The sequence below is a fragment of the Puccinia triticina genome, chromosome 5A (assembly GCF_026914185.1).
Source record: "Puccinia triticina chromosome 5A, complete sequence".
NCBI lineage: Eukaryota > Fungi > Basidiomycota > Pucciniomycetes > Pucciniales > Pucciniaceae > Puccinia > Puccinia triticina.
The window spans coordinates 640650-665685 of record NC_070562.1 but is presented as its reverse complement, the minus strand read 5'-3'; the positions used below and the strand labels follow the sequence as shown (position 1 = coordinate 665685).

The window sequence follows — 25036 nt, the reverse complement described above, 5'->3', positions numbered from 1 at the left end:
GAAGAAACTCACTCACCCAAGCATGACTCAACCATTGAAGCTACATCTGAAGAAAAGAAAACCTCAAAAGAACCCACCCTTGGATGTTGCCAATCCTTCTTTCTAGAAAATTCTTTCCATTCAAGTCCACTACCCTTGGATATTCTTGGAGCCCAGGCAGCTTTTATAGATAGTAAAATAGACTCTTCCTTGGAACAATTCCCATTACTTTCCACTCAGAATTTTGAGCCCATTCATCTTTCCAACCAATCCTCAGCCAAACTAGAGACCTGCATTTTCCAGAAGGATCCTGGTAAACTTATAGACAAAATATCTTCATCAGCCTTCATCACAAAGAGATCAACCTTGGATTTAGTAGGAAAACCCACATTGGAATTTGGTCCACCTTTTTTTGAAGAAAATTATTCCCAGCCAAACTTGCCTTCCTCAAATGATCATGGTGCAAATTTATTACTAGTTGATGAAACCTCCATTCCCAACTCAGCCTCCATTTGTAGTTTGGGAAGACATGTTTTCCACAAAGACCCTGGTAAACCCACAGAAAGAAAATTGGGATCAGCCTCTCTAACAAACAATCCACAGGAATCACATTCTCTTCCAACTCACCAGTTTATCCCTAATCACCTTGAATATCCACTCTTCAAACCCCCTGACACAAGCCAACAGGATCCTGGAATTCAATTTTTTCTGAAATTACTAAAGCAAATAATCAAGTCAACCAGTATTCAGCATAAACTCCCAGTACCTTGGTTTTCCCCAACTCCCCTTCCAAAAATCCAAAAAATTAATCTATGGAATATTTGGATCCTTGCTGACTTCAAGTTCCATAGGTTGAAGGGCATGTCTCATCTTGGTGTTGGTAAAGCTCTGGGAGCTTTCATACCTAGACAAAAAGAACAAACAAACAAGGGACATGGACTATACTTACTAGCCAGAATCTCCTAAAACCCTGTAACCTAGTCACAATCACCCAATTTGGGGGTGGCTGATGTTGTTTTGCCATTTCCCCAAGAGAGCAGTCCCTTCTCTCAGTTTTTTTTTATATTAGGTCTTCACACCCCAACTCAAGTTCACCCAATTTGGGGGTGGCAAGCCAATATACTCCCTTTCCTCTCATGACCTCTCCCCTCCAATTCAAGTTCATGATATATAGAAAAAAAGTGACAATAGAAAAAAAAAAAAAAGGAAAGAAAGTCTCTCCCTCAGCCTCCACATAAAATGTTTCTCATCCTCAATTTCACTTTTTAGGCTTTATAAAATCTACACAACATATTTTCTTTTTCACTTCAGGTCATCTCTTCCTTTGTCCTCTGTCATATGCCAGCTTTTCTTCTCTCCTCAGGATTGGCCTCTTTTCTTCTTTTCTGGATGATGGGGACATCATCTAATTTGGGGGTGGATGTGGTAAGCCAATCCTGATCTACCCAGAAAACCAGCAACCATCAATCACAAGGCTGTCACACCTCAAGACTAAATCCCATACCTCTGGCCCCCTTGTCAGCAAATCCCAAGGCCCTCAACATCCCCACTCAATGGTAATACCCTGGATAATAGTATTCCCTCTTCCCACACTCACCCTCACTTGGATAAACCCTCTCCCTAGTCTCAAACATCTACCCAGATCACATGTTACCCCCTTCTTCTAGTGTTTCCTTAGAACCATGTGCTCAAAGATGTATAAGCAACCTTGAAACCCTTCACCCTCCAAACCCAACATGATACACATTATACTAGACATAGCCCCAAACCCCACCTAGATTATTTCTCCTTGAAAAAATTCCTGAAACGCTTCCTGAAACACCTAACTCCTCCTATCTTCAATCCCTAGATGACTTCTTCCTGAAACACTTTCTGAAACGCCTAACTACTCCTATCTTAGATCATAGAATATTCTACCCCTGTTATGTCTCACATATCCCCTCCTCTAACTAGGAAGATTGCACCATAGCCCCCAGAAGATGGCATCATTCCCACCCACTATTACACCATCATGTGACTCCTTGACCCACTACTCTGACCACATGGCTGTTTCATCCTATAGAAGTAGAATTTTCTATGCTTCCCTTCAGGCTATCCTTGTTTCATCATGGCTCCTCTTTCTTGTGTATATAAAATGGGTTGTTTTCCTCTTCATTTGTTCCCCATCAAATCCTGTCCCAGCAATCCAGATCACTGGTCACCATTCACTAGCCTAGCTTATGCCATTAAATCAGAGTGGAAACGCTTGATAAGTCTATGCCAAATATATCAGGTTGGACAGACTTTACATTACCTTTACCTTGCTATTAGATTAGTAGAAAGTAAACCCTTAGACATACCTCAAGAATCTCCATAGCCACACCTTTCCTTAAGAGTCCATACTCTTATATCTTTTTCTTGTTCCCAGAGAGGCAGCCCATTAAAGAACCATTCCCTCTCCAGCTCTATTCATCCCAAGAGTAGTTCCACAGCGGGACGATTCTACTGAGATAAATGGTTTTCTTTTTGTCCACAGCCACTTGGTCATCCCAGCAGACGCCGCACTACGCCTCGAACTTATCAGAATGATGGACGCGCGTATGGGTCATGTGGGGTTCCCCAAGACACTCCGCGAACTCCGGAAACATTTTTTTTGGCCGTGCATGACCAATGAAATCAGGATCTTCATTCGGAAATGCCCCACTTGCCATCAAACAGCAGCGCCAGCCTTTCCCACTGCCGATAAAACGCTCAAAAGCCAATCCAAGCTCCCTGAACCCGCCGCGTCCAGGCAGTCGCCTTCCCGTCACCCTCTATCTTCCGAGACTCTACACCTCAGCTCTCCCTCAAGCTCCCTCTCCTCAAGCAAAACGGCTACCAACCACAAGAACCGTATTGCTTGTTTGGAAAAAGCTGTATTTAACCGGTCCCCCGCTCTTTCTCCTTCTCAATTGTATTCGCCACCATCAAAGGCTTTTGGATCTTTGCGCTACTTGCTCGACCGGGGCCTTGAGCCCCTGATATCCGAGAAGACAGCCACATTTCTAGCTACCAGGTGTCGGAAAGTCCGGCCAGAGAGAACCTGGCACCGTAGCAATAGAGACATCTCTCCAGCCGCCAGCTCTTCTCCCAGCCGAGGCGGCTCCTTGTCCTCATCGTCAGTTCAGTCAACGAACTCCACTACTTCCACCGCCACCAAACCTCACCCCAGCACCCGCACCATCCGTACTTGCAATCAACGCTCTAATCCACCGCACTCTTGCTCAGCACACCCGGCATGCACCTTGCCCTGCATCCGCCCTAAGCCTTCCTCCGCTTGCTGCCGACCATCTTGCCCACTCCTTCCATTCAACATGCTCAATCCCCTTGTCTTCCGGGTGCTTTGCCTCATCAACACATCTCGACCTCCCAGCCCTCGTGCCCGTCTAGCCGCCGTACCTCCTCCTCTCCAAATCTACGACTCTCTGCACTCAGCCAAACCATCAGCACCAAACCCAACACCAACAAGATCATCGGCCCTCCCCAACAACCTCCACTGACTTCTCAAGCCTCAGCTCCTGCCCATATTGGCAGTCTTTTCTGTTCCTCTCCATCTGTTCCGCCCGTCCTGGCCTCCCTGTCCAACTCGCCGCTGGCCTCGCCCAACGCTTCATCAACAAGAAAGCCCTCTCTGTCCGCAACACTGCCAACCTCACCATCTACCCAGCCTAACTCGCCAACACGCTTAGCATTCTGCTCACCACCTCCCTCCTTGCTTGCTCCAGTTGTCCCCTCATCCTCAGACTCTTCCCCCGCCCCCGCTTCTCCATCCTTCATGCCATTGACGCTCTCAGCCCCAAAGAATCCTCCAAGGCATTCAACCCTGTACCACCCTTTGACTCCAAAGCCGCCGCCAAGCTACCAGAATCGCCTACCTCCACCAGGGCTCAAGCCTAACAAGATCCCCCGCTGGCCCTTGTCCCCATCAATCCTGCTGCCAAAAATTAATATGATTGTGCCGGCGCATTCAGCCATGCCGCAGTTTTTTATTTTTCCAATTGACCCGCCACACACCACGACACCTGAAGCAACAAAGCCACCATCCAAACAAAACATTCCACGGTTTCAAGTCATACAACACGCGGACGCTCCATCGACCCCCGTTTCCTTTTCTGTTCAGAGCCCCCTTCCCTTTCCCTTCCTACTCTCAAAACCACCAAGCCCGTTGTTCAAGACCGACTACTTCCCAAAAAATTCCGCTCATGTTCCCTCTACGAGTCATTGCTCCCTCCTTTCTATAGGGGGGGAGACTGTAAAGCCCCCGCCTTCAACGGGGCTTCACACAAAGGGTCACGGCGTTACGTGACCCCCCGCACGGACAAGTACTTAGTCTCTAGTTCTTCCTTCCCTAGTCCGGCAGGGACTCATTCCCTCCCGGCTAGGTAAGCAGCCCACTCTGTTTCATTTCTTCTTCATTGTTTCCTTCATTCTTCTCAGATCCAGTTGTACTTACCCGAGGGACTCATTCCCTCCCGGCTAGCTTGCAATACAGATTGGACCTAGAACTTCCGGCTTCCGCCCGCTCCACGTGCCTTTTCCTACCATCTTCAGTGAGGGTCCACCGGACCCTTACAATGAGGCAGTCCGTCTATTACGCCATGGTTATCTAGCCGCATCTCCCCTGAAACCTCAAACAGCCTTCTTTCTTCCTCTCCTGATATTCCATAACTCATTGTGGAAAAACTGCAATATTGGCATGTTGCCTTTTACTATTGCACTTACGGAATTTCTTGAGCTGCGTTCGGAGAGATTGTATGTCAAGGGAAAACCCAATGTATGTTATGCTTAACATCAACAGTTAATATTTTAAACTAACATACATCTTTCCTCAGGCCTGAGATATCAGAAAACTGTTCTTGGCACTGCCAGCATAATTGGATGGGTTGAGGTTATCCCAGTTAAACTGGGATGAACTCAACCAATTTAAACTTGGTTGATCTCAACTGATTAAATATAAATCCAAGGTACCCCCCTTGGGTTTATATTTCATTGGATGAGATCAACCCATTTTAAATTGGTTGAGTGCATCCTAGTTAAACTGGGATGTCTTCATCCCAGCCAAATATGCTGGCAGTGTGGCTGCAGTTGATCTTTTCCAATTGCTGGAAAATTGGTCAGATGAATTAATGGATCAAGCGCTTGGCCTGACAGAGTAGAACAAATTGGCAAATTGATCTTGTCCAGCATGCTTTGATCCCAAGCCACCAAACAATAGTGATTACCCTGAGTCCACACAAAATTGTCTCATTGTATACTTGGACGGCAATTTTCAACACAGACACCACTCAAAGGCAAGCCGAGATCACAAGACCAGTTAAACACCCAACATTTTCCTCCCAGAAGGAGCAGTTGAAAAAATGACCCGGGAAATTCAGCACATGGAGGTTGTCAATAAACCTCCTGCTCAGGTGTGTATACATGTTTGAATCTTTGTGAATTGACCTTCACCTGGACTGCTCTTACTGGAAACAGTGATTTAATTCATAGGCAGATTGATTTACCGATGCACACAAGGCCGCTGACAACAAGAGAAACGAGTCTACTTGGAAGGGGTGCGATGATACTGGGCTCATGGGATGCTGCTGTTGACACGATGCAGCAATTTCCTTGGCCAACATTTACAAGTCTGGTGAACTTAGGGCCCTTCCTCTGGCATTGTTAAAGAATTTCTTTAGTGTGGATCCGGATCGACCGGTTGGAATTCTCTATGACATTGGATGCTCACTTGACAAGTATATAAAGCTTGTAAGCTTTATTTCTTTTCATTTAATTGGATCCTGGCCTAAAAGACTGACTGATATGATTCTACACCTTAGATTAACCAACTAGCGTGGTCTCCTGCCCAATCTGACTCAAGAAAAAAAAATTGGAACCTCAATATTCCACTTGTATGTTCACAATTGGGCATGTCAGTTGGATTACAGCCCACGCTTCAACACAGGATGGGGGCTATCTGATGGTGAAGGTTTGGAGTGGATGTGGTCGTATCTAGCAAAACTTGTTGGGCCTTTGAGATATGCTACTTGCAATCATCGGTTTTTGGCAATTGAGCATCTGTTGAAAAATCATAATCAAAGAGGAATAAGACAGCTAAGTAAGTATTGTCTGGAATATTATGCACAGGCAACTATCTGAACCAACATCTCTCAGTCAAGTGGCTATGTAAGAAGTTCAAGCTAGCAGCAAATCGACAGAAGGATGTTCAGGAATAGCTGCAAAAGATATTATCGCTTGATAATCCTTTCAAGCAACCTGGCCAAAAATATACTGTATCGTACTTGAAGGAGCAATGGAGCCATCAGAAAAAGTTTTGGGTGGATCACACTGATGAAGAGCAGGAGCGGTGTGAGAATAAAAGCTGGTTAGTCGGTGGAAAATGTCCGCTGACCGCCTTCTTCAAGAATATTAGTGTCCGGGCTGTGTGATTTTTGGTGACTCGGCTCCGCACTACTACTATCCGCTAGCCTTCAGCGCTCCTCTCTGAGCCTGATCTATAGCATAATAATCTGCAAGTGAATAAAGCTCCGCACTCCGTAAGCACAAAATCCGCAAGTAGCTCTGAAAGTAAAGATAAGGTCACAAATATATCTCCTAATACTCTAGTACGTCCGTAAGTTTTAAGTACAATACTGAGTAATCCCTCAGATGATAGGATAATAGGATTAGGATTCCAAAGAGAAAATCCATGAGCCCCCTTGTCCTGTCCTTCCCTCCACGCACATTGCCGTTCCCACCCAATCCTGCACGTCTGAAACTTTTCCGCAGTAGTCCTCCAGCTCTGCCTGCTCTTCCGCACGTCACTCTCCCAGACTCCGCTCCTCTCCGACGCTTGACCTCCCACCGTCCTCTGTCTAGCCCCTGCCAGTCGGTCTCTTGTCACCGCCTCCACCCCGGTTCCACCCGCTGGTGGAACCCGCTTTGGCTGTCGTGGCCCACCCGCTGACGCGCTGCTGCTACCAGTCCACATGTATAGTCCGCCGCAGTCCAGCCCTGTCTTTTCCGCTCAAATCCGTGATCCGCAATCCGTGCATTCCGGTCTGCGCATGACTTTCTGTAAGCTTTCCTAGCGCGCTTTTCTGACATCATCCTCAGTGCTCATTTCACCGGAATGCACTCTGCCTGAGCCGCTCTGTGCATTCCCGTCTGCGCTATCCCCGAGTGGAAATTCTACCACGCTTGCCTATATAAATCACCACAGCAGAGAGATAAACTGATAAAGATTTACAAACATCAGGCAAACATTGAGCTGTTAAGGCAAGTATCCCCTTGTTGTTCTAATTGAATCTCAAATTGTTCCCGCTTGCTAATAGAAGTCAGATTGTTAGGGAGCGTCTGACGGATCCAGATCTCAATCTTTTGTTGGAAAAAGAAGTCAAGAAGATTTTTGATAAAATCAATAACGTATCTAAGAAGCTGAATAAAGATGCCGCAGAAGCCGAAGTGTTGGGCATTGATTTGCCTTCTGGCAAAGAGAACAGTGAGGTGGATTTCATGAAAGAATTTTATTTCTAGAAGATTGTTTTTCATTTTTTTATTTGACAGGTGATGAGCAGAGGCTGTTACTGCTTCTATGGAATTCAAAAAACAAATTATACATTCAAGCAGTCCAACTTCAAGCGGAACGCCAGCCCCTGTTAGATGCAAAGAAGCTCGGCACTCGGGTAGGAACTGAGCTCAAAGAAAAGATCCTCAAAGCAATTGCAAATCGCCGCCCAGGAGTCAAACGCTTACTTGAAAAGCACAACAAACTCTGTAAGAGCTGAAAATCTCTTCACTGGCTAGGGTGTTGGCACGCGGAGAGACAGGGGTCTCAAAGTTTCTGATGCCAACAAGGGGGTCTGGATTTCATCTAGCTCAGGAGACATGGTCGGGGATCTCTCAGTCTAGATACAACATCATGGAAGATAAGGAAAAGAAAAGAAGAAGAAATAGTGGCTTACCTAGCTCAGGAGAGATGGTCGGTTGGTTGGAGATCTCCACTGAGCTAGGAGGGCGGAGGCGATAGTACTATATGGGGTCAAAGCTGGTTCTTGTGAAAGGGCTTGTGAAACCCGTGGCGCTTGCGGCGCGGGGGTTTTACAGTCTCCCCCCCTATATTGAGAAGAAAGAAGGGGTGAGGGACATAACAGTGAGAGACTTGTTGGGGTTTGACGCGGCGGAGGTGCACAAAAGGGGGCAGTGGGTAGGCTGGGGCATGTGTGTAAGGAGGACGGGCGGTTCGAGACGCGGTCCGTTGAGAGCGGCCCGCAAGGTCGGGATTGAAGGTGGTTGACTGTCTACCTGTGTTAATGGTTCTTGTTTTTTTTTTTTTTTGGTGGTGTGTTAATCGTGGCGGTTGTGTAGGGGTGATTGGGCAAGAGAGGACGGTCGGAAAGGTAGAGTGTAAAGAGATCATGGTCACATTGGGCGTATGTCGTAGTCACGGTCAATGGATGGAGGTGATGTGGCGGGTTGGGAGTCTAGCTGTTGGAGCTGTACAAGCCGTACCCCGTAAGCACCTGCCCGCATGGAGCTAATGTAGAATCCGGCGGCGAGGCAGACGAGGGAGTACATACCTGATTTCCTCAGAATCATCCTTGGAGAATTCCCCTTCTACTCTATTGAGCAGCAAGGAGTTGAATCCAGGGTGTTCCAGAATTGAGGCCTCCCCTTCAATGAATAGCCGGTGCTCTGCATTGAGGATCTCTGTGGTTGCCACGCAGGCCGCCAAGCCATCATCCGGTGTGGGGGTGCTGGTGTTTGTCTCGTCGGCAAGCAAGGATTCAATCTCGTCAAGCGTTTCAATGGCTGCCGCATGATACTCTTCAAAGTCGGTGTTGTTGTAAACCTCCGCCGGTTCTTCTTGTAACACCGCTGCGTCGTCAGTAACAGCTGCCACTCCAGCTGGACGTCCTGTTGGTCTACCCGGCTGTGCCGGTCCTGCTTGTGTTCCTGCGCCGTGGGGTTTGGTCCAAGCCCGTGGTTCTACGTAGTTGGCTGGTTTGGGCGGCACCACAAAGGTTGGCGGGATGTTGACGGGTCCGCAGTAGGCTGGACCTGGGCAAGTCCCGGCTGCGTTCCCGCAGTATTGTTTACAGTGGTGGCATTTCCCCACCGAGTCTAGGTATGAGTGAATTCGCCAGATGTACTCGTTGCGCGGAACGTTGCCTGTGGTTGGGTTTTGCTGGGATGATGTGTTGGAGGCTCCTGCTCTGGGGTGATAAGTCTTTCTTGGGAGGGCATCATAACAATTACCCACCTGTCGGGTAAACTCTTTGAACTTGAATTCCTTGCGTTTGAGGAGATCCAGTTTGTTGACTTCGTTCTCCAATTCAGTCAGGATTCCAAACGCCATCCCCTCTGCGAGTTGGAAGTCGGACAAGGAATGCCGTTCAAAATTGATCATCCGTTGGAGCGTCCGCGCACAGGTCGTGTACTGGCTGAAAGTTCCAGAGTTGAGCATCTTCAGATATCTGACTTCTTTCTGTAAGGCCGTGCGCCACTGCGAAGGGAGGGCTGCCTCAAAAAGATCCTCTTTAACCTCAATCAAGGTCTTCTCAATCAACTTTTGGGCTTCAGCTTGAAAGAACAAGAGCAAGTTGGTTTCCAAGATTAAGCGCCCAACGATGAGGATTTTATCTCAATCTTTTGTGACGTCCTTAGATGTGAAAAAAATTTCCACACCGTTAACCCATACCAGAAAAGGCTCAACTTCCATGTATGGGTTCACGTATTTTGGTGCGTTGGAAGTTTTGAAGTGGCGATGGTCAACACGGTCTATTGCTACCGTCTGGGAGCGTCCGGTTGCCAGGGTTCCTTCGCAGGGAAGAGGGGACCAAAGGGGAGGGGTTGAGTGATGATTCTGGAGGAAAATGTGTAGGAGATAGTTGTGATGGGAGGGACGCTGGGGCTGATCCAACCACCAGTGGGATATTGGAACAGTTTGTGGCGGGATCAATGTTGATAGTGCTACTAGTCAAGTCTTTGGTTCCGCCGGCTCCGACAGGTACCGCAGATTTGTGGAGTGGGTGGAGGCTAGTGCTTCTTGTTGAAGTCGTCTCTGCTCTGCTTGCGCTTGTCGCAAGATGTCCTTGGGGTTGGTCAGGGGAAGGAGTTGGTCAGAAGACGTGGTTCGTCTAGTGGACATGGGTCCTCTCTTGTAGAGGAAGGAAATGGGTGGTGTGGCTTATTGAGAAGTCCGGTGAGTGAGTGTCGACAGTCTGTCGAGTCGGGGAGAACGGGGCTGTGGGCAGTCCGAAAAGTTTGCGCAAGGTAATAGTCTGATCCAGCCTTTAGTCAAGCCGGTCCGATGTGTTCAAGTCCGTAGAAGTCCGTAGGGAGTCCGAAAAAAAAAATCCTTCGGTCGGGATCAGAAAAAAAAAGTGTAAGAGCTGAAAAGCTCTTCACTGGCTAGGGTGTTGGCACGCGGAGACAGGGGTCTCAAAGTTTCTGATGCCAACAAGGGGGTCTGGATTTCATCTAGCTCAGGAGAGATGGTCGGGGATCTCTCAGTCTAGATACAACATCATGGAAGATAAGGAAAAGAAAAGATAAAGAAATAGTGGCTTACCTAGCTCAGGAGAGATGGTTGGTTGGTTGGGGATCTCTACTGAGCTAGGAGGGCGGAGGCAATAGTACTATATGGGGTCGAAGCTGGTTCTTGTGAAAGGGCTTGTGAAACCCGTGGCGCTCGCGGCGCGGGGGTTTTACAAACTCTTTGCCAAATACCTCGAGAAATTTCCAGATCAGCAAGTAACCAATCCATTGCATTATCCTCTGTGATATGAAAAATTTTCCGCCTGGCCACTGGATCATCAATTCTGGAATGATGGATTGTATTTGCAGTCCAAGGCCCCCTGGGCAATTGATCTCAATGTGCAAATAGGGATAAACTGTTTTCTTATTCTGAACAGAGTCAAAGAAGAATTCCAACTTGTTTCTCAGGAGTTTGCAAGAGCGGTAGGTTGGGCAATTGGCAGTTACATTAATGCTGAAGATAAAATAAATTACGAACTTAGCCAACGTGGGTCACTACTTCAACTAGTCTCTGTTATTTCAACACCTGTGATTCTGATGCATTTCCTTGTTTGTTTTTTTTTGGCTAGGTATTGATTTGCTGAGCGTTCAACCTGATACAGATGTTGATTGCTTTGACGAATTGGTTCTTTATGGGTTGGATTGGAGAAACAAGCTCAGAGTTATTTGCAAGGAGCTATGTTGCCAACGGGCACTTCATGTAACCTTAGTAGAAGAGTGGCATCCAGATGTTCTGTGGCTTGCATATCACTGTTAGGCTCTTGAACACCAAACATCAATGCTGCACAATTGGGACAACATGATCTCAAAAATGGAGTTGGTTCAGGATGGAATCTCATCAAATCGGACCAAGGTAGATTTGCAATTGGAGGAAGTAATACTAAGTGTGGGAGCTGATGATGGGGAGGAGGTCAATGCAGATATTGAGGCCACTCCTGAGAATGAGTAGGACACAACTACTCTTTCTTACTCAGATTTCTTCATCATTTCTATTTTTTTTCTTTGCTCTGAAATGTAATATGGTGTATTTCATTCCTCAAGCTCTCATTAGAACATTCCAATCCAATCAGTTTATTGTATTTTTTAGTAAGAATTGGGGACAATGAAAACAATGAACACATAAAACTCCAGGCAGTAGATACAAAAATGACGGTGAAATGCAGAGTTGCTAATTTGTTTACTCTTGATCAAAAGTGGAGTGTTTGTTCAGTGTGTGGTTTTCTCGGTTGGCCAATGTGTATAGATGGTTGTAATTTTGATTTATCAAATGTACATCAGGCAGGTGTGATGGTGATGGTGATGTGCTATGGGTGGGTCGGATTACGGCGATCATATGACCGGCGGGTGGGCCGGTGACTTAGACAGATTTCAGGGACTGGAACTCTGGAGTTTCCAACAGGCCTGGGGATTCCAGAGTCGCTGAAGCAACACGCCCAGAAAGTCACTCTAGCGCACACTAAAAGGCCCCTGTATACCTTGGTACAGTATATTGTTATGTAGTGCCCACAGGTGTCGGAGTGAGCCCATTCAGGAATATCCTGAATGCATTTGTTTTCTCCCAGGCTGCCAAGCAGCCACACAGGCCGTTTGAGAGTTGAGTGACAATCCCGGGGGTTTTTGGTGAAGTTCTCAAGTGAGATAACTTGATAATTGGTCACTCGTTCAAATAGCTTTGGGCTGCTGTTCGTTGGAGGGAAAAAACACTGGGAGTGATTGTAGAAAGTACCGGCACCAATTTTCCAGCAGTGTTTGTAGCCTTCTTTGACTTCCTTGAGTCGGCGGAGGGAAAAGGTGCAGATAGCAATAATGTAAACTGGATAAAGTTCAAAGTTCCAATCTTATTTGCCTAATCCTTTTCGCGGAGTTGCCGTTGGTAAATCAAAAGGGAGTTGAGGAAGTTTTTTACCAGGCCAGCCCTGCCTCTCTGCAACAAGCCTTGACTTGTAATACACCAGATGCTTAAAGAAATGTGGTTGTGCAGAGGTCTGTTAAGAATCAAACTGAAGGTTTTTTATTAATCAAAAAAAAACAAAATGAACAAAAGAAAAAGAAATACCTGAAGGCAAGCACAACAAAGGAAAAGCACGACAAAGAGGATGACAAAAGAGGAAGAAAAAAAAAAGAGCAGACTAAAGAAACAAATGTCAATTCGGGCACGAGCAAAAAAGAAGAAAGAGAGAAAATGCCAGGACATACGACTGAGAGGTTTCGAAGAAATCGGAGTTGTGCAGCTTTGAGTGTTTGGGTTTTGAAGACGAGAAAGATGGTCTTCAGGAGGAACAGATAATCAGGAGTTTATCAGAAGAGATTGAGATTATCGCGAAATGAGTCAGAAGAGTTCCCCGAGGAAAGAGTCGAAGATGGCTGAGGGACAGGTTTATATGTGCCGAAGATTTCGAGTTTTGCCGATGAGAAAGCGATGATTGAAATGAGAAGCGTTTTGAGGAGTTGGAGGTGTGGATGAGCGAAGGAGCCGAATGCGGATGAATGGAGGAGCCGAATGCGGAGATGAGCTTTGACGAGGGTGAGCAAGGAGAGTTTAAGACTAGAGGAAGAGAGTTTGAGATGGAGCTGATGGACGCGTGACATCCATGGAACATGGGAGGAAGTCAGAGGCGAGGGGCTTAGGAGGAGACTAGGGCTTGAGTCGTAACAAGGTCTGCATCTCCACATTGATTGTTCTCTGGTCGTTGGTAACACATACAAGGTCATTGTCTGCTCCCCGGAAAATTCCCAACACTCTCAGTTGGGTCAATTTGAAGCTGTTTGATACCAGCCTCTGAGCCTCTACGGGGGACTGAGGGATCTGATGATGCTCGTGATAATGATAGAGGGGTGGCAGGCTCTGATCTCACCGTATTTGATTGGATGCAAATAACAGTGATGGGAAGGATGGCATTGAGAAAGATAAGAAGGATGTCAGGGTTTCCCTGGAACAGACGTTTGAAGGCACTGGAGGACTTCCCGCCAATCTGGAAACCCAGATTTTCCCAGATTTCGCAGGGAAATGGAGGACTTCCCGTCAATCTGGGAACCCCTTCCAGACCCAGATCTGAGCCAAATTTCGCAGGGAGATTTAGGCTTTGAGACTCTGGGAGGCTCTCAGATTGCTCCCAGATTGCGACGGGAAGTCCTCCAATCTAGGCAGATCTAGGATTTGAGACAATCGAGCCCAGATTTCCCCGCAAAATCTGGAAAAATCTGAGTTCCCAGATTGACGGGAAGTCCTCCAACTCTGTGGTTGGATTCAAGTAAGCGTCGGTGGTGGTAGCCATTGAAGGGTCAGGAACGGACAATTCACTGCTGGAAATGAGGTGTTTGATGGTGGAGAAGAGGGGGAGATGAGAGATGTGGCAGATTGCTTCGAACAGCCAGTCGTCAAGCACTTCTTAGGTCCCTTGCCCTCACCTTCCAACCTGGGCATGATCTGTAACGGTCACTGAGTAACATACGGAGCAGCGGGAAGGCCGGACTGGGCATGCATGGCTGTATTTGTATTTGCATACATATTTAAATACACCAGCTGAAACAGCCCGACAGCGCTGTGCAGGCCGGCGTACTATTAACTACACACATACAGCACAGGCAACCAACTCGACACCTCCAACCATCCGGAGCAGTTCACCGCAGGGAAGACTTGAAGCGATGCCCATTGACATCCATCGATCGGCCTACGAAGGTGATGTATCCACGTCATGCCCACCCGCACCCTCTCAGTCTGATGCCGTGCATCATCAATCGAGCTAACTGTCTCCTTGGAATCATTCGGTTATTCGTAGGTCAAGCCCAGCTGGTCTCGGCTGCTTTGGCTGAAGATCCCAACCGAATCAACGCACTCGACTCAGATGGCCGAACACCTCTACACAACTCCAGTTCGAGTGGCAGCTTGTCTGTTGTCAGAGTAAGTACGGCTCCACTGTCTTCCGCTGTCCAAACTCCTGCATGTGATTGGCTCATGTCCCTCGTCGTCACTTGAAATAGGTCTTACTTGAGCAACAGGAACCGAAATGCGATATCGAAATACCAGACGCAATGGGCTGGACAGCACTGATTATTGCAGGTGGGCGAGTATTTCCTTGCCGAGAAAGATTGACGAAACATATTCAAATCGATCAACTGTTTCTCTATTGGCCTTTGCGTGATGTTTCGTCCAGCTTCTGCTGGGATTACGGAGGTCGTATCCGAGCTGATCCATGCCGGCGCAAACGTCAACGCAGTAAACCAAAAGGGGCAGACGGCTTTGTGAGCAAACCGCCTTGAGACCTAGAACTCCTCGACATCTTGATCAACATTTGATTTTCCATTGTGCTCACTGCATTTTTCATCGATAAAAAAAAACAGACACTATGCCGCATCGAAAGGTCGATTAGAGGTTGAGTTACCTCCCCAGTCCCTTCAACGTGTTCCGTTTCATCGAGTAGCCACCTTGGCAGTCGTGGTGATAATACATCTCTTCTTCACCATTAGATTGGGAGGTTGCTAGTTCAGTATGGTGCGGACATCAACGCGAAAGACCGAGCCAACCAGTTACCGCTGTCAGTTCATTTACCTCAAATCGTTTCTGTTATTCAAAATCAAACCAAGAAAGAGATGAAAGAAAGTCGCACTGATCGAATCGTTTTCCTTCGCACATTGCGCACCTCAGTCATCGAGCCGCCTCCTCAGGAGCCACGCCATTTGTGAAGTTGCTCCTTGAACCGCCGACTGGAGACGAAGAGAAAGGGTCGGAGAGGCGCAAAGCGAAGCTGAATCTCGTCGACAATGCTGGCCATACCCCACTTCACCTCGCCTTCGAATCGGGGCACGCAGAAACGGTCTGCGTGCTCATCGAGGCCGGAGCTAATCGAGAACGATTGGACCCTGATGGCAAGCGGCCCGATCAACTCGTCGAGGTGCTCGGAGACGTCGCTTCGAAAAGAATCTTACAATACGTCGAAGCTCGGTGCGGAAAACTAGAGTAACCACGCCTGGAGATTCATGGAATGTTCAGGTTCTACTGCCTCGGGGGGTTTTTTTTTTTGACTGCTTCCTTCTTAATCTCCCATCGATTTCTTACCCTCGCCACCCTTTCTCCTCCCGGGCAACTCTCCTGATCTCATACACACCCAGATATGTATCATTTGTATGACGCGTTTTTCTTAATCAACAACACACCTTCACGCGTCTATATTACATCTACATATACAGGAAATGCTCATTACAATTTAATTGCCCATAGGTCTCGTATATATATATATATAAATATATCTTTTGATCGGCTGCTATACAATCCAACACTCTAATCTATCGCCTGAATGTTTATTGCATCCTTCTCATCAATATAAACATTATACTGCTGGACGTAAAGCTGGCTTCTCCCCCAGAATCTTAACAGACCACCAGTAAACTCTCACCAGATTTCCCAACTAGATCTTCAATCTCAACGCATCCAAGCAGAGCATAACCTGTGAGCTGGTGTATATATTTAAGTAGCTACAGCTTGAATTTTTGTATGGATGAATATTGGGATAAAATAGCCTCTACAGAGAGTGTATGTCAGGCTCAATCATAAACGCACTCTAATGGTTTACCAGTCCTCTCCAAAAGAATTGAACTGTAACAAGGGTGGGCTCCACTTAATCTGTAGTGGGCACTTGACCCCTGAAATAGTCATCTTGATGTGTGTCACTCTGTGGACTCCAGCTTGATAGTGAAGCATATACAGCAGCCCCCGCACCAATTTGCCAAACTTGTGCACACACTGGAATGCCTTCAGCCTGGGCAGGATAATCAAGTCTCACTCAGCTCAGTGACTTAGGCACATATTCGTGCAATTAATTCATCTTTCAAGTTGCCCCAAATGTTGGGGCTGTGTTACTTCAGACACCGGTCAATGGAATGACAACTGCCTGGGATTGGTTGTGGAACACTGGATGACTTCCCATCGCTGTTTAGAGAGCTCTAGATGCCCCTCTAAATCCTAAATTAAGACAGTTATCAAAAACTCAACCAGTGCACATGAAGTTGATGAACTGTAGGGTTAGGAAAACATTTTTCTTTTTGTCAAAAATTAAGAATTTGGGTTTGTAAATTGAGATCTGGGAGGTTCCCAGACTCGACAGGAAGTCCTCCACTATGGCTGATTATGTTTATCGAGCTCAAGCACTATGCAGGCATATCAATCAGTCGATCATTGTCGGTTTGGAATAAAGTTACTCATTGGGAGGCATGGATTCTTTATCTTCAAAGACGATAGAGTCCAACTGGAGTCACAAATTGGTAACTGGGGTAAGGCCGGAGCAAAAAGATGAAAGCATAAAGCTGAATATTTATGATGCTACGACGGGACACCTAAATTACAATATATGAATAGATCTTATTTTGTGGTAGCGAAATGGCTGCGAGAGCCGCGAAAGAAAACAAATGCGGAAAGAAAGAACTCAAGGACCGGAAACTACAAAATGGCAGTGTTTTTTTTTCGACTGGGATGAAGAAGAAGGTTAGTAGGCACTCTCGTGCTTTTGGAAATGTGAATTGAGAGCAAGACTCAACGTTACTCATGGCAATGGGGAAACATTGGTGATCACCGCAGGAACGTTGGCCAACGCCGCTTGGTCCATGCATGGGACGGTAACACCGTTAAGAGATACCTGGCACGCCGAAACAGTGTTCCCGTTGGAATCGGTACTGGCAAAAGAAGCGCCTGCTGAAGATGAAGACGACGTGATGGTCTCCCTACGAGAGAGTGGGCCCCTGGGAAAGCATAGCGGTTCAGCAAGGGGAAACAAATGAGGGCGCTACGATGAAAGCAACTTTGTTGGCCTTACTGGCTGCTGGGTTGGACCATGCTAAGGAGCAGAGCTGTGAGGGTAGATGAAAGGGGAGTGATTAGGGTGCGTTCGCAATCGTGACGAAAGGTAGGACGTGGACTGACCGGCCACAACAAGGCAAATTTGAGAGGTGGAGATCATCTTGAACTTCGGCTTGGTGGGTGATGGATTGGAACTTGATGAGAGTGTGGATTGTGGGAAGTGCTCGAGTTTTGATTGAGGGTGCTTTGGTGGTCCGGCCGTTGGGGCATGAAGAGCTCTTCTTATACTCTCCTGGGGATGCCTGATATGGTGGGAAGATTGGCCGGCTGTCCACAGCTGTCCACCCTTGTCCAGCCAATGAGAAAACCGTCTCAACGTTGTCACAGTTGATCAACTGACATTGAATACGTGGCAAACTAGTGCTCAAAGTGATGCAACTCTCCCTTCGACAGGCAATCTGGTGCTTCAATGAATGCAGTTCCCGGAGTAAAAAAAAATGTGCGAATATAATAGTTCATACTTGCGAGTCGCGAATGACATAAGTATCTGACATCTTTGACATCCGATGAGTTCGAGGTGCACAATGATCTGTATGTATGAAGTCGATGGGAAAGGGTCTGAGGGTGAGTCAGCCTGAGTCAGCCACACGCATCACTCAAGCTCTCTCAAGCTCCAAAAGAACAAATTGTTAAGCGTGGTTCTCGGATTCATTCTGATGGAACTTAACTTCTGTCGTTCAGAGGGACGGAGCTCTTCTGGCATGGGCAATCTTCAGGTATGTACCCAGAGCAACCGTATTACATCCCAAAATATACCGCTGGTCGTCAGCGGTGCTTTGTGCGATTGTTTTGTCGAACAGCCCTTGCAGAGGCCGGTTTATCCATACTCTCGCCGGTCGTTGCCGGGTCAGGCGGATGGTTGCGGGCGCGCAGCTCGTCATGCGCTGTCGGCGTGCGCGCTCCGCATCCCTCCTGTTGGTTCCTGAGTCTGACACAGCTAAAGGCTCTAAAAAGGCTCAACCCCTCTTAGGGGGGAGCCTTTATGTCTCACATGTGCCTTGCTGTGTGTGGGTCGAAGGGGGAAAAAATGTCTTCTTGCCAAAAACTGTCGCCAGTTTTTTGTCCTCACTGATGTGAGGCCAAGACATTTTCCCCGAGCAGACACTGAAACCTGATAGCTCAGGGAGTGGGGGATGAGGCGCCAAGCCCGGCCCCCTTCTTGAGCTAGGAAGGAACTGAGCAAGGGTGGGTGGGTGGAGCGAAAAATAGAAGGAATTTCCCTGGGAGGAGACAGCGATAGCGGAAGAGCTGAGGCGCACGGAGGAACTCCTGTGTCTCTAGCCCGAGTGCCTACTAATTAGGACTCGTCTCTTCTGCCAGGCTGTCTCCTGGATCGTACGTTCTCAGCTCGAGCCGGAGCTCTCGGCCGTGAGATCAGGTGCGTCGTGCTACACCACGGATGAAGATTTAAAGTTTCCATCCAGAAAATTTACTGGATGGCACGAAAACCCGAAAATCAATCGGATTCATTCTGGTATGGTCAAAGGACCAAAAACTGATCAGAATGCTTCCGGTATGGTCAAAGGACCGGAATCATTCCGATCGCAATTTGGGTTAGAGCATCTCCAACGGTCCCTGGATCGCGCAGACCCTGGGTCACGGCCCTGGACCACATGTAACGGGGTATCCCAGGCTCGGTCCACAGCGGACTCGCCAGAAATCGAGACCCGACAACAGGCTGGACCAACTCGTCGTCGGCAAGACCACACCTTGCCCGTCAAGCCACACAAGTGGATGACCAGCTCCTGGTCATCCTTTCGATCCTCGGAGTCAAACGCCCGGTCATCCTATCGATGACCGGCCATGCATTGATCCCGGTCATCAATAGGATGACCCGTGATTATATTGATGCCAGTCATTGGTCTCAATGTCCGCTCATTTATGTTGATGCCCGGCCATCGGCCTCGATGACCGGTCATGGGATCGATGACTAGTCATGGGTATCAATGACCGGTCATGGGTATCAATGACTATTGATGCCCGGTCATCGGCTTTGATGACCGGTCATGGGTATCGTTGACAGGTTATCCTATCGATGACCGGTCATGGGTATAGATGACAGGTCATCCTATTGATGACCGGTCATGGGTATCAATGACCGGTCATCTTATCGATGACCAGTCATGGGTATCAACAACCGGTCATCCTACCAATGACCTGATGTGAGGATGGGCCGGTAGGTGATGTAGCGTTTGGTGTAACATGCGTGGGGTGCGAGGTGCGGCCCAAGAGGGCCGAGTGTCGGGTTGGAGCAGACTCGCCACAAGTGGAGGGCTGTGGCGAGTTGAGGCGACTCAGGAGGCGTTTGGCGAGCCGTATAGCGAGTCCGTTGGACCCCGAAAACTCGCCCGACTCGCTAAATTGAGGTCGCGAGTCCCGCTTTAGCGAGTCCGTTGGAGATGCTCTTAAACCCAAACCCAAAAAAAAAACTTCCAAATTGGAACAAAGTCGAAATTGATTCGACTTCATTCCAGGAAACAGACCATTCTGGTTTTTTTCCTGGATTTTCCCCGGAATATTTTCAAATGTGGCTGACCAGCGCAGTTGGCAAGGAGCTTCAGTGGGATTGATCAGCAAGATGTCGCATGTTCAAACTCCTCTTTTGTTCCAAAGCCCGGGACGGCCGTAACCATTCCAAATTGCAAGCGAAAGCAATTCGGACAAGCGTTGGGAATCCGAAATTCATTTGGATTGCCTTCCAGTAGGGTTCCTGGAATTTTCCAGTGGACACACCAACTGTCTGGCAACGGTTTCCCCTTGCAGGCAGTCGGGCCAAACTCATTTTGGGTGCTGATCGAAATCATTCCAAAAAGGTTCACCCGTGGTGTAGCCGCGGGATAATTCCTGACAGATCTTCTAGCGTGTCACCAATTGGTCACCTGCTTGACAGATCCTATGTACCAGTAGACAGATCTAGGGGATCTGTTGTGGCGTACACGGGGTTGTCCACCTACCGTGTACGCTCTCTCAGGGATCCCTGACCCCGTGTGCCTAGGCAGAGTTATGGACATCAGAGGCCTGGGGGCTGCGCCCTGCTGGCCGCCTCTCATCCATACTCTTGCCGGTTGTTGCCGGGTCAGGCGGATGGTTGCGGGCGCGCAGCTTGTCATGCGCTGTCGGCGTGCGCGCTCCGCATCCCTCCTGTTGGTTCCTGAGTCTGACACAGCTAAAGGCTCAACCCCTCTTAGGGGGGAGCCTTTATGTGCCTTGCTGTGTGTGGGTCAAAGGGGGAAAAAATGTCTTCTTGCCAAAAACTGTCGCCAGTTTTTCGTCCTCACTGATGTGAGGCCAAGACATTTTCCCCAAGCAGACACTGAAACCTGATAGCTCAGGGAGTGGGGGATGAGGCGCCAAGCCCACTCTCTCCGGCTCTACAGGAGTAGGGATGGCCCCGGCGAACCCGTTGCGGGCACCTGCTATCCGCTGGCGGGTACCCGCCAGCGGGTGCGGATGTCTGAGATTCCGGGAAAAAGTGGGCGGGTACCCGGATAATTTGACACACACCCGCCGGCACCCGCCCACCGCTTCAACCGGAAGGCCTGATCCCTTCCGGTTGCCAAGGTTTTACAGCCTTGGCAGCCCAAAAAACCCACCTGGTTGCCGAGGACACACAACCTCATCGACCAGGAGGGATTCCTTCCGGTCACCGGGGCTGTATCTTGGCGACCAGAAGGAAACAATCCTCCTGGTTGCAGAGGTTACAAAACCTCGGCGACCAGGAGGATACTATCTTGGTCACAAAGGTTGTAAAGCCTTGGCGGCCAAAAGGTTGTAAAACCTTGGCGGCCAAGAGGAAATGGTCCTGGTTGCAGAGGTTAAATAACCTCAGCGCGCGACCAGCAGGTAACCTCCTGGTCGCAGAGGTTACCTCGCCAACCAGAAGGCAACCTCTTGTAACCTTGGCGACCAGAAGCTAACCTCCTGGTCAAGAAGACAACCTCCTGGTTGCTGAAGTTACCTTGGAGACCAGAAGGAAACCTCCTGGTCGTCAAAGTTACCTTGGCAACCAGAAGGAAATCTCCTGGTTGCAGAGGTCTTATTGCAACCAGAACAACTTCCTTCTAGTCACCAAGGTCCTCTTCGAACGAAAGGGGTCCCTTCCGGTCGCCAAGATGAGCTTCAAGGGGCGGGTATCCGCGCGGGTACCCGCCCAGACCGGCGGGTACCCGCCAACGAGTGCGGATGCGGGTGCGGGTGTCAGGATCCAGTCAAAACAGGCCGCGGGTACCCGGGTGTGATGGAGCCATCTCTATACAGGAGCCTGAGTCCGGGCGGCAAAAACCCCCTAATCCTGGAGTTACAGAAATATCTGTTGTGTATTGCTATCAAAATGGTTTGGTTGCTTTCTTTGCCCACGCCGCGGCTAGCTTCTTGAGCAGGGTTATTGCGGCGGTCTTTTTGGCTGGTGAGTAGGTTCAAATGTAGAGTTGGTAGCAATCCAAAACCCAGCGGCCTAGCTCGCATATCTCATCTGTTAGGACTCCTAACGCATATCAAAGGGAGGCGCTGCCTACCCTGAAGGAGTGGCCTGATATGCCCTTGAAACCGCCTTCGTCCCAAACGGATTCAAGGCACCGTATTACCTTGGGTTTAGTTAGACGTTGCCTGGCTCCATCAAGGGTGTATCCAAAGAGCTACGTGTCCAGGTCTCCTGCCTCTTGTAGGCGGCGTTCAACTGCTGCTACTGGGCAGAGCAAATTGTTTGTTGGTTGCAGCTGGACGTACTGTACTTCTCCTGGTTTGCAGGTCTTTGAGCTCCGGAGTCGTAGGCGGAGGACTGGGCCGGCCTTGTCTTTGGAAAACAAGGCATCTGTCGTGAGGAGTGAGGTTGTTGCTTTAAGCGGCCCTTTTGGTAAGTCGTAGGTTAGTTCCGCCAGGCGTGCCATTCCTCAGAAAGCCACTAGCGCTAGGTCAAAGATTGCCAGGTCTTGTGGTCCTCCTTTGATTAGACTCCTTTTTAGGAATAGCAGGTGCTCCAAGGTCACCGCTTTCTTCTTAGGCTTGGCTGGAACTAGGGTGTCTGACTTGGCCGCTGCCCATAGGAGGATGGTAACTTGCCGCTTGGCTTTTTCAGGGTACGGTTCTCCGTGGTACTTGTGCCAAGCTTGTATGCCAAAAATGTATTTCTGGATGGTCAAAGCCAAAACTTCTTGTGACATTTTCCTTTCCTTGTTGCGGCTGGCCCAAAATACAAAACCAACAATGTCCTTGACCGTCGCCGGAAGCAGAAAGGGGACAGGGGAGATGTCCTTCCGGTATTGCATAAATTTATTCACTGCCGCGTTGTAGCTGTTGACTGTATTTGGGCTGAAACCTCTGAGGAATTGTCGGTTCAGGGCTGTTGGGTCTAGCTGCAGAACACCGTTTGACGTAAAGGCTGACCATTTGCGGTTAGGCATTGTATGGGTTATTGGATGATTTTTACCAGGATTGTGTGTTGCTGCGGTGTTGGGTGAGAGAGAGTGACCTTGCGCGTTGTTTCTAAACTAGACATTCTCATGGCCGCGGCGCGCGATGGGTGGGGACGACCTCTTTGGCCCCCTTTTCCCCTTTGCCTGCGGCGGGTCTATCCTTGGCCTCCCAGCAAAATAAACTTCCCCGGATTGGCTTACTTGGCCTCTTGTCTGTGGCTCGACCATCCTCTCACACCCTTGGCAGGGAGCCTTCTCTCCTCTTCCCCGGAAATGGAGAGTAACACTAAAGATAAAGGCATCTCTTATTTGGACATTGCTATTTGTAGGAGATTCTAAAGCGGGGAGATCACTTCTGACATGTAGGAACAAAGATTTCTAAAAATGAGAGGTGGATTGCGGTAACTTCTGAAAAACGGAAAACGGTTTCTTAGAGGAAAACAAACGGATCAGGGGCCATGTTCTGTGAGCCAGATGTTTAGATCTTCTGGTAGGATGATGGGAACGAAATCGGCTGCAGAGTGTCCTGACAAGTCTCCTTGTGACAACACGTCTGCCTTATTCTCCTCCGAGGTTACTCTCTTTGCTACCAGATCTAGCTCTAAGTCCACCAGCAAGAGCTGGATACGTTTCCACTCCTCATTCACCCATTTGTTGTTTGACTTCTGGTTATGGACAAGGCCTTTGGTTGTGGTATTGTCAGTCCATACAATCAAGGTTTTCCCCCGTTGGACGTTCAAATTCTTAAGCATGAGCAGGCCGATCCGTGTCGCAACCGTCTCAAGCCAAGCAATTGTTCTTTTTGGTGTTGACGCCTGGCTCCAGCCTTCTAACACTTTGAGACGGGACCACTTGGTTCCTATCAAGACGCCTATGCCGTATGACAAGGATGCGTCTCCCACCCAGTGTATTTCCGTTGGTTTGGGGTTGGCCACTATCCTTCTGTTGGTGAAAGACATTACCGTGTCTAACCAGAAATGGAGGTCCTCTCGTGCCACGCAAGATGGGCGCACGGAACCCGTTGCGGGTATCCGCTATCCGCTGGCGGGTACCCGCTGGAGGCCCTTGGGTACCCGCCACTACCAAGATGGATGAATTTGCGATGTTGTATATTGATCAATATAGCATATATTGATCAATTTTTTTTATTATTCTTCTTGATACCTTTCTCTGTTTTCAATGTCTCCTTAATACCATTCTATAATCTCTCTCCTTCCCCTTGTGTTAGCTTCAAGCCACAGGAATTTTTTTTTTTTGCCTGATAACATTCATAAATTTCTAAAAAAGACATTGCAAGTTTTAGGATTAATCCAGGGTGGCTGAGGGGTCTCAATTTTTTCTTTTCTTTTTTTTTTACTTCAACAATTGATCTGTTACCAGAAGTCTGCAAATTGACTTTTTTTTCAAAAAAGGAAAAACATTGACCCCTGACCTCTCTCATGATACCATCCTGCACACATTTTAAATTTGGTTGGTTGAACTTGCTCAAGATATTGCATATCATACTTGAAGTGCTACATGCATAGAACGGCTTTTTGAAATTAGTTTACCATGGTTTAGCATATTTTTGTCAGGTTCTTTTTTTTATCTACTTTTGTTATCAACCACAGATTAATGAAGAATATTTCCACATAAAATTTTGTTGGACAATTTTTCTGAATATAAAACCCAGAAATAATGTTTTTGGGGTCACATCCATTATGCAGCAGCTGCAATCTGATCAGTTGCCAAATCTCACTACTTTGTTAGTTTCTTGGTATTTCTGCAACTATATCTCAACACAGCCTGGGCATTTTTCCATGAAATTGGTACCAAAATTTTTAAAAGCCCCCATAGATTCATTGTGTACCTTGAATGACCACAAAATCCCCAAATGTAGCTGCTACAATCTGATCAGTGGACAAATATCACTAATTTGGTAGTTTCTTGCTGTTTCTGCCACTGTATCTCAACACAGCCCAGGAGTTCTTCCATGATATTGGTTTCAATATGATCAATAGTCCCCAAGAATACATTGTGTAACTTAAATGACCACGAAACTCCCTAATGTAGCCCCTACGACCTGATCAGTTGCCAAATATCACTATTTGGTAGTTTCTTGGTGTTTCTGCCACTATATCTCAACACAGCCTGGGGGTTCTTCCATGATATTGGTATCAAAATGTTCAGAAGCCCCCAAGGATTATGTACCTTAAATGACCACAAAACCCCCAAATGTAGCAGCCACAATGTGATCAGTTGCCAAATATCACTAATTTGGTAG

The 25036-nt window shown here is 47.9% G+C and overlaps 2 protein-coding genes across 2 annotated transcripts; one reads left to right on the top strand and one right to left on the bottom strand.

Annotated features, from left to right (window-relative positions):
• Window positions 1–14157: 14157 nt before the first annotated feature.
• PtA15_5A61 (uncharacterized protein) lies at window positions 14158–15473 on the top strand (the record flags this gene model as incomplete). Its single annotated transcript, XM_053169400.1, has 7 exons — window positions 14158–14191; window positions 14292–14413; window positions 14494–14572; window positions 14667–14754; window positions 14854–14884; window positions 14980–15047; window positions 15158–15473. 7 exons carry the CDS (start codon window positions 14158–14160, stop codon window positions 15471–15473), a joined length of 738 nt encoding a protein of 245 aa, XP_053020046.1.
• A 1575-nt stretch (window positions 15474–17048) lies between these two features.
• Window positions 17049–17462, bottom strand: PtA15_5A60 (uncharacterized protein; the record flags this gene model as incomplete). Its single annotated transcript, XM_053169389.1, has 3 exons — window positions 17049–17244; window positions 17319–17352; window positions 17426–17462. The coding sequence occupies 3 exons, from the start codon at window positions 17460–17462 to the stop codon at window positions 17049–17051; spliced, it is 267 nt and encodes an 88-aa protein (XP_053020045.1).
• Between the last annotated feature and the right edge of the window lie 7574 nt (window positions 17463–25036).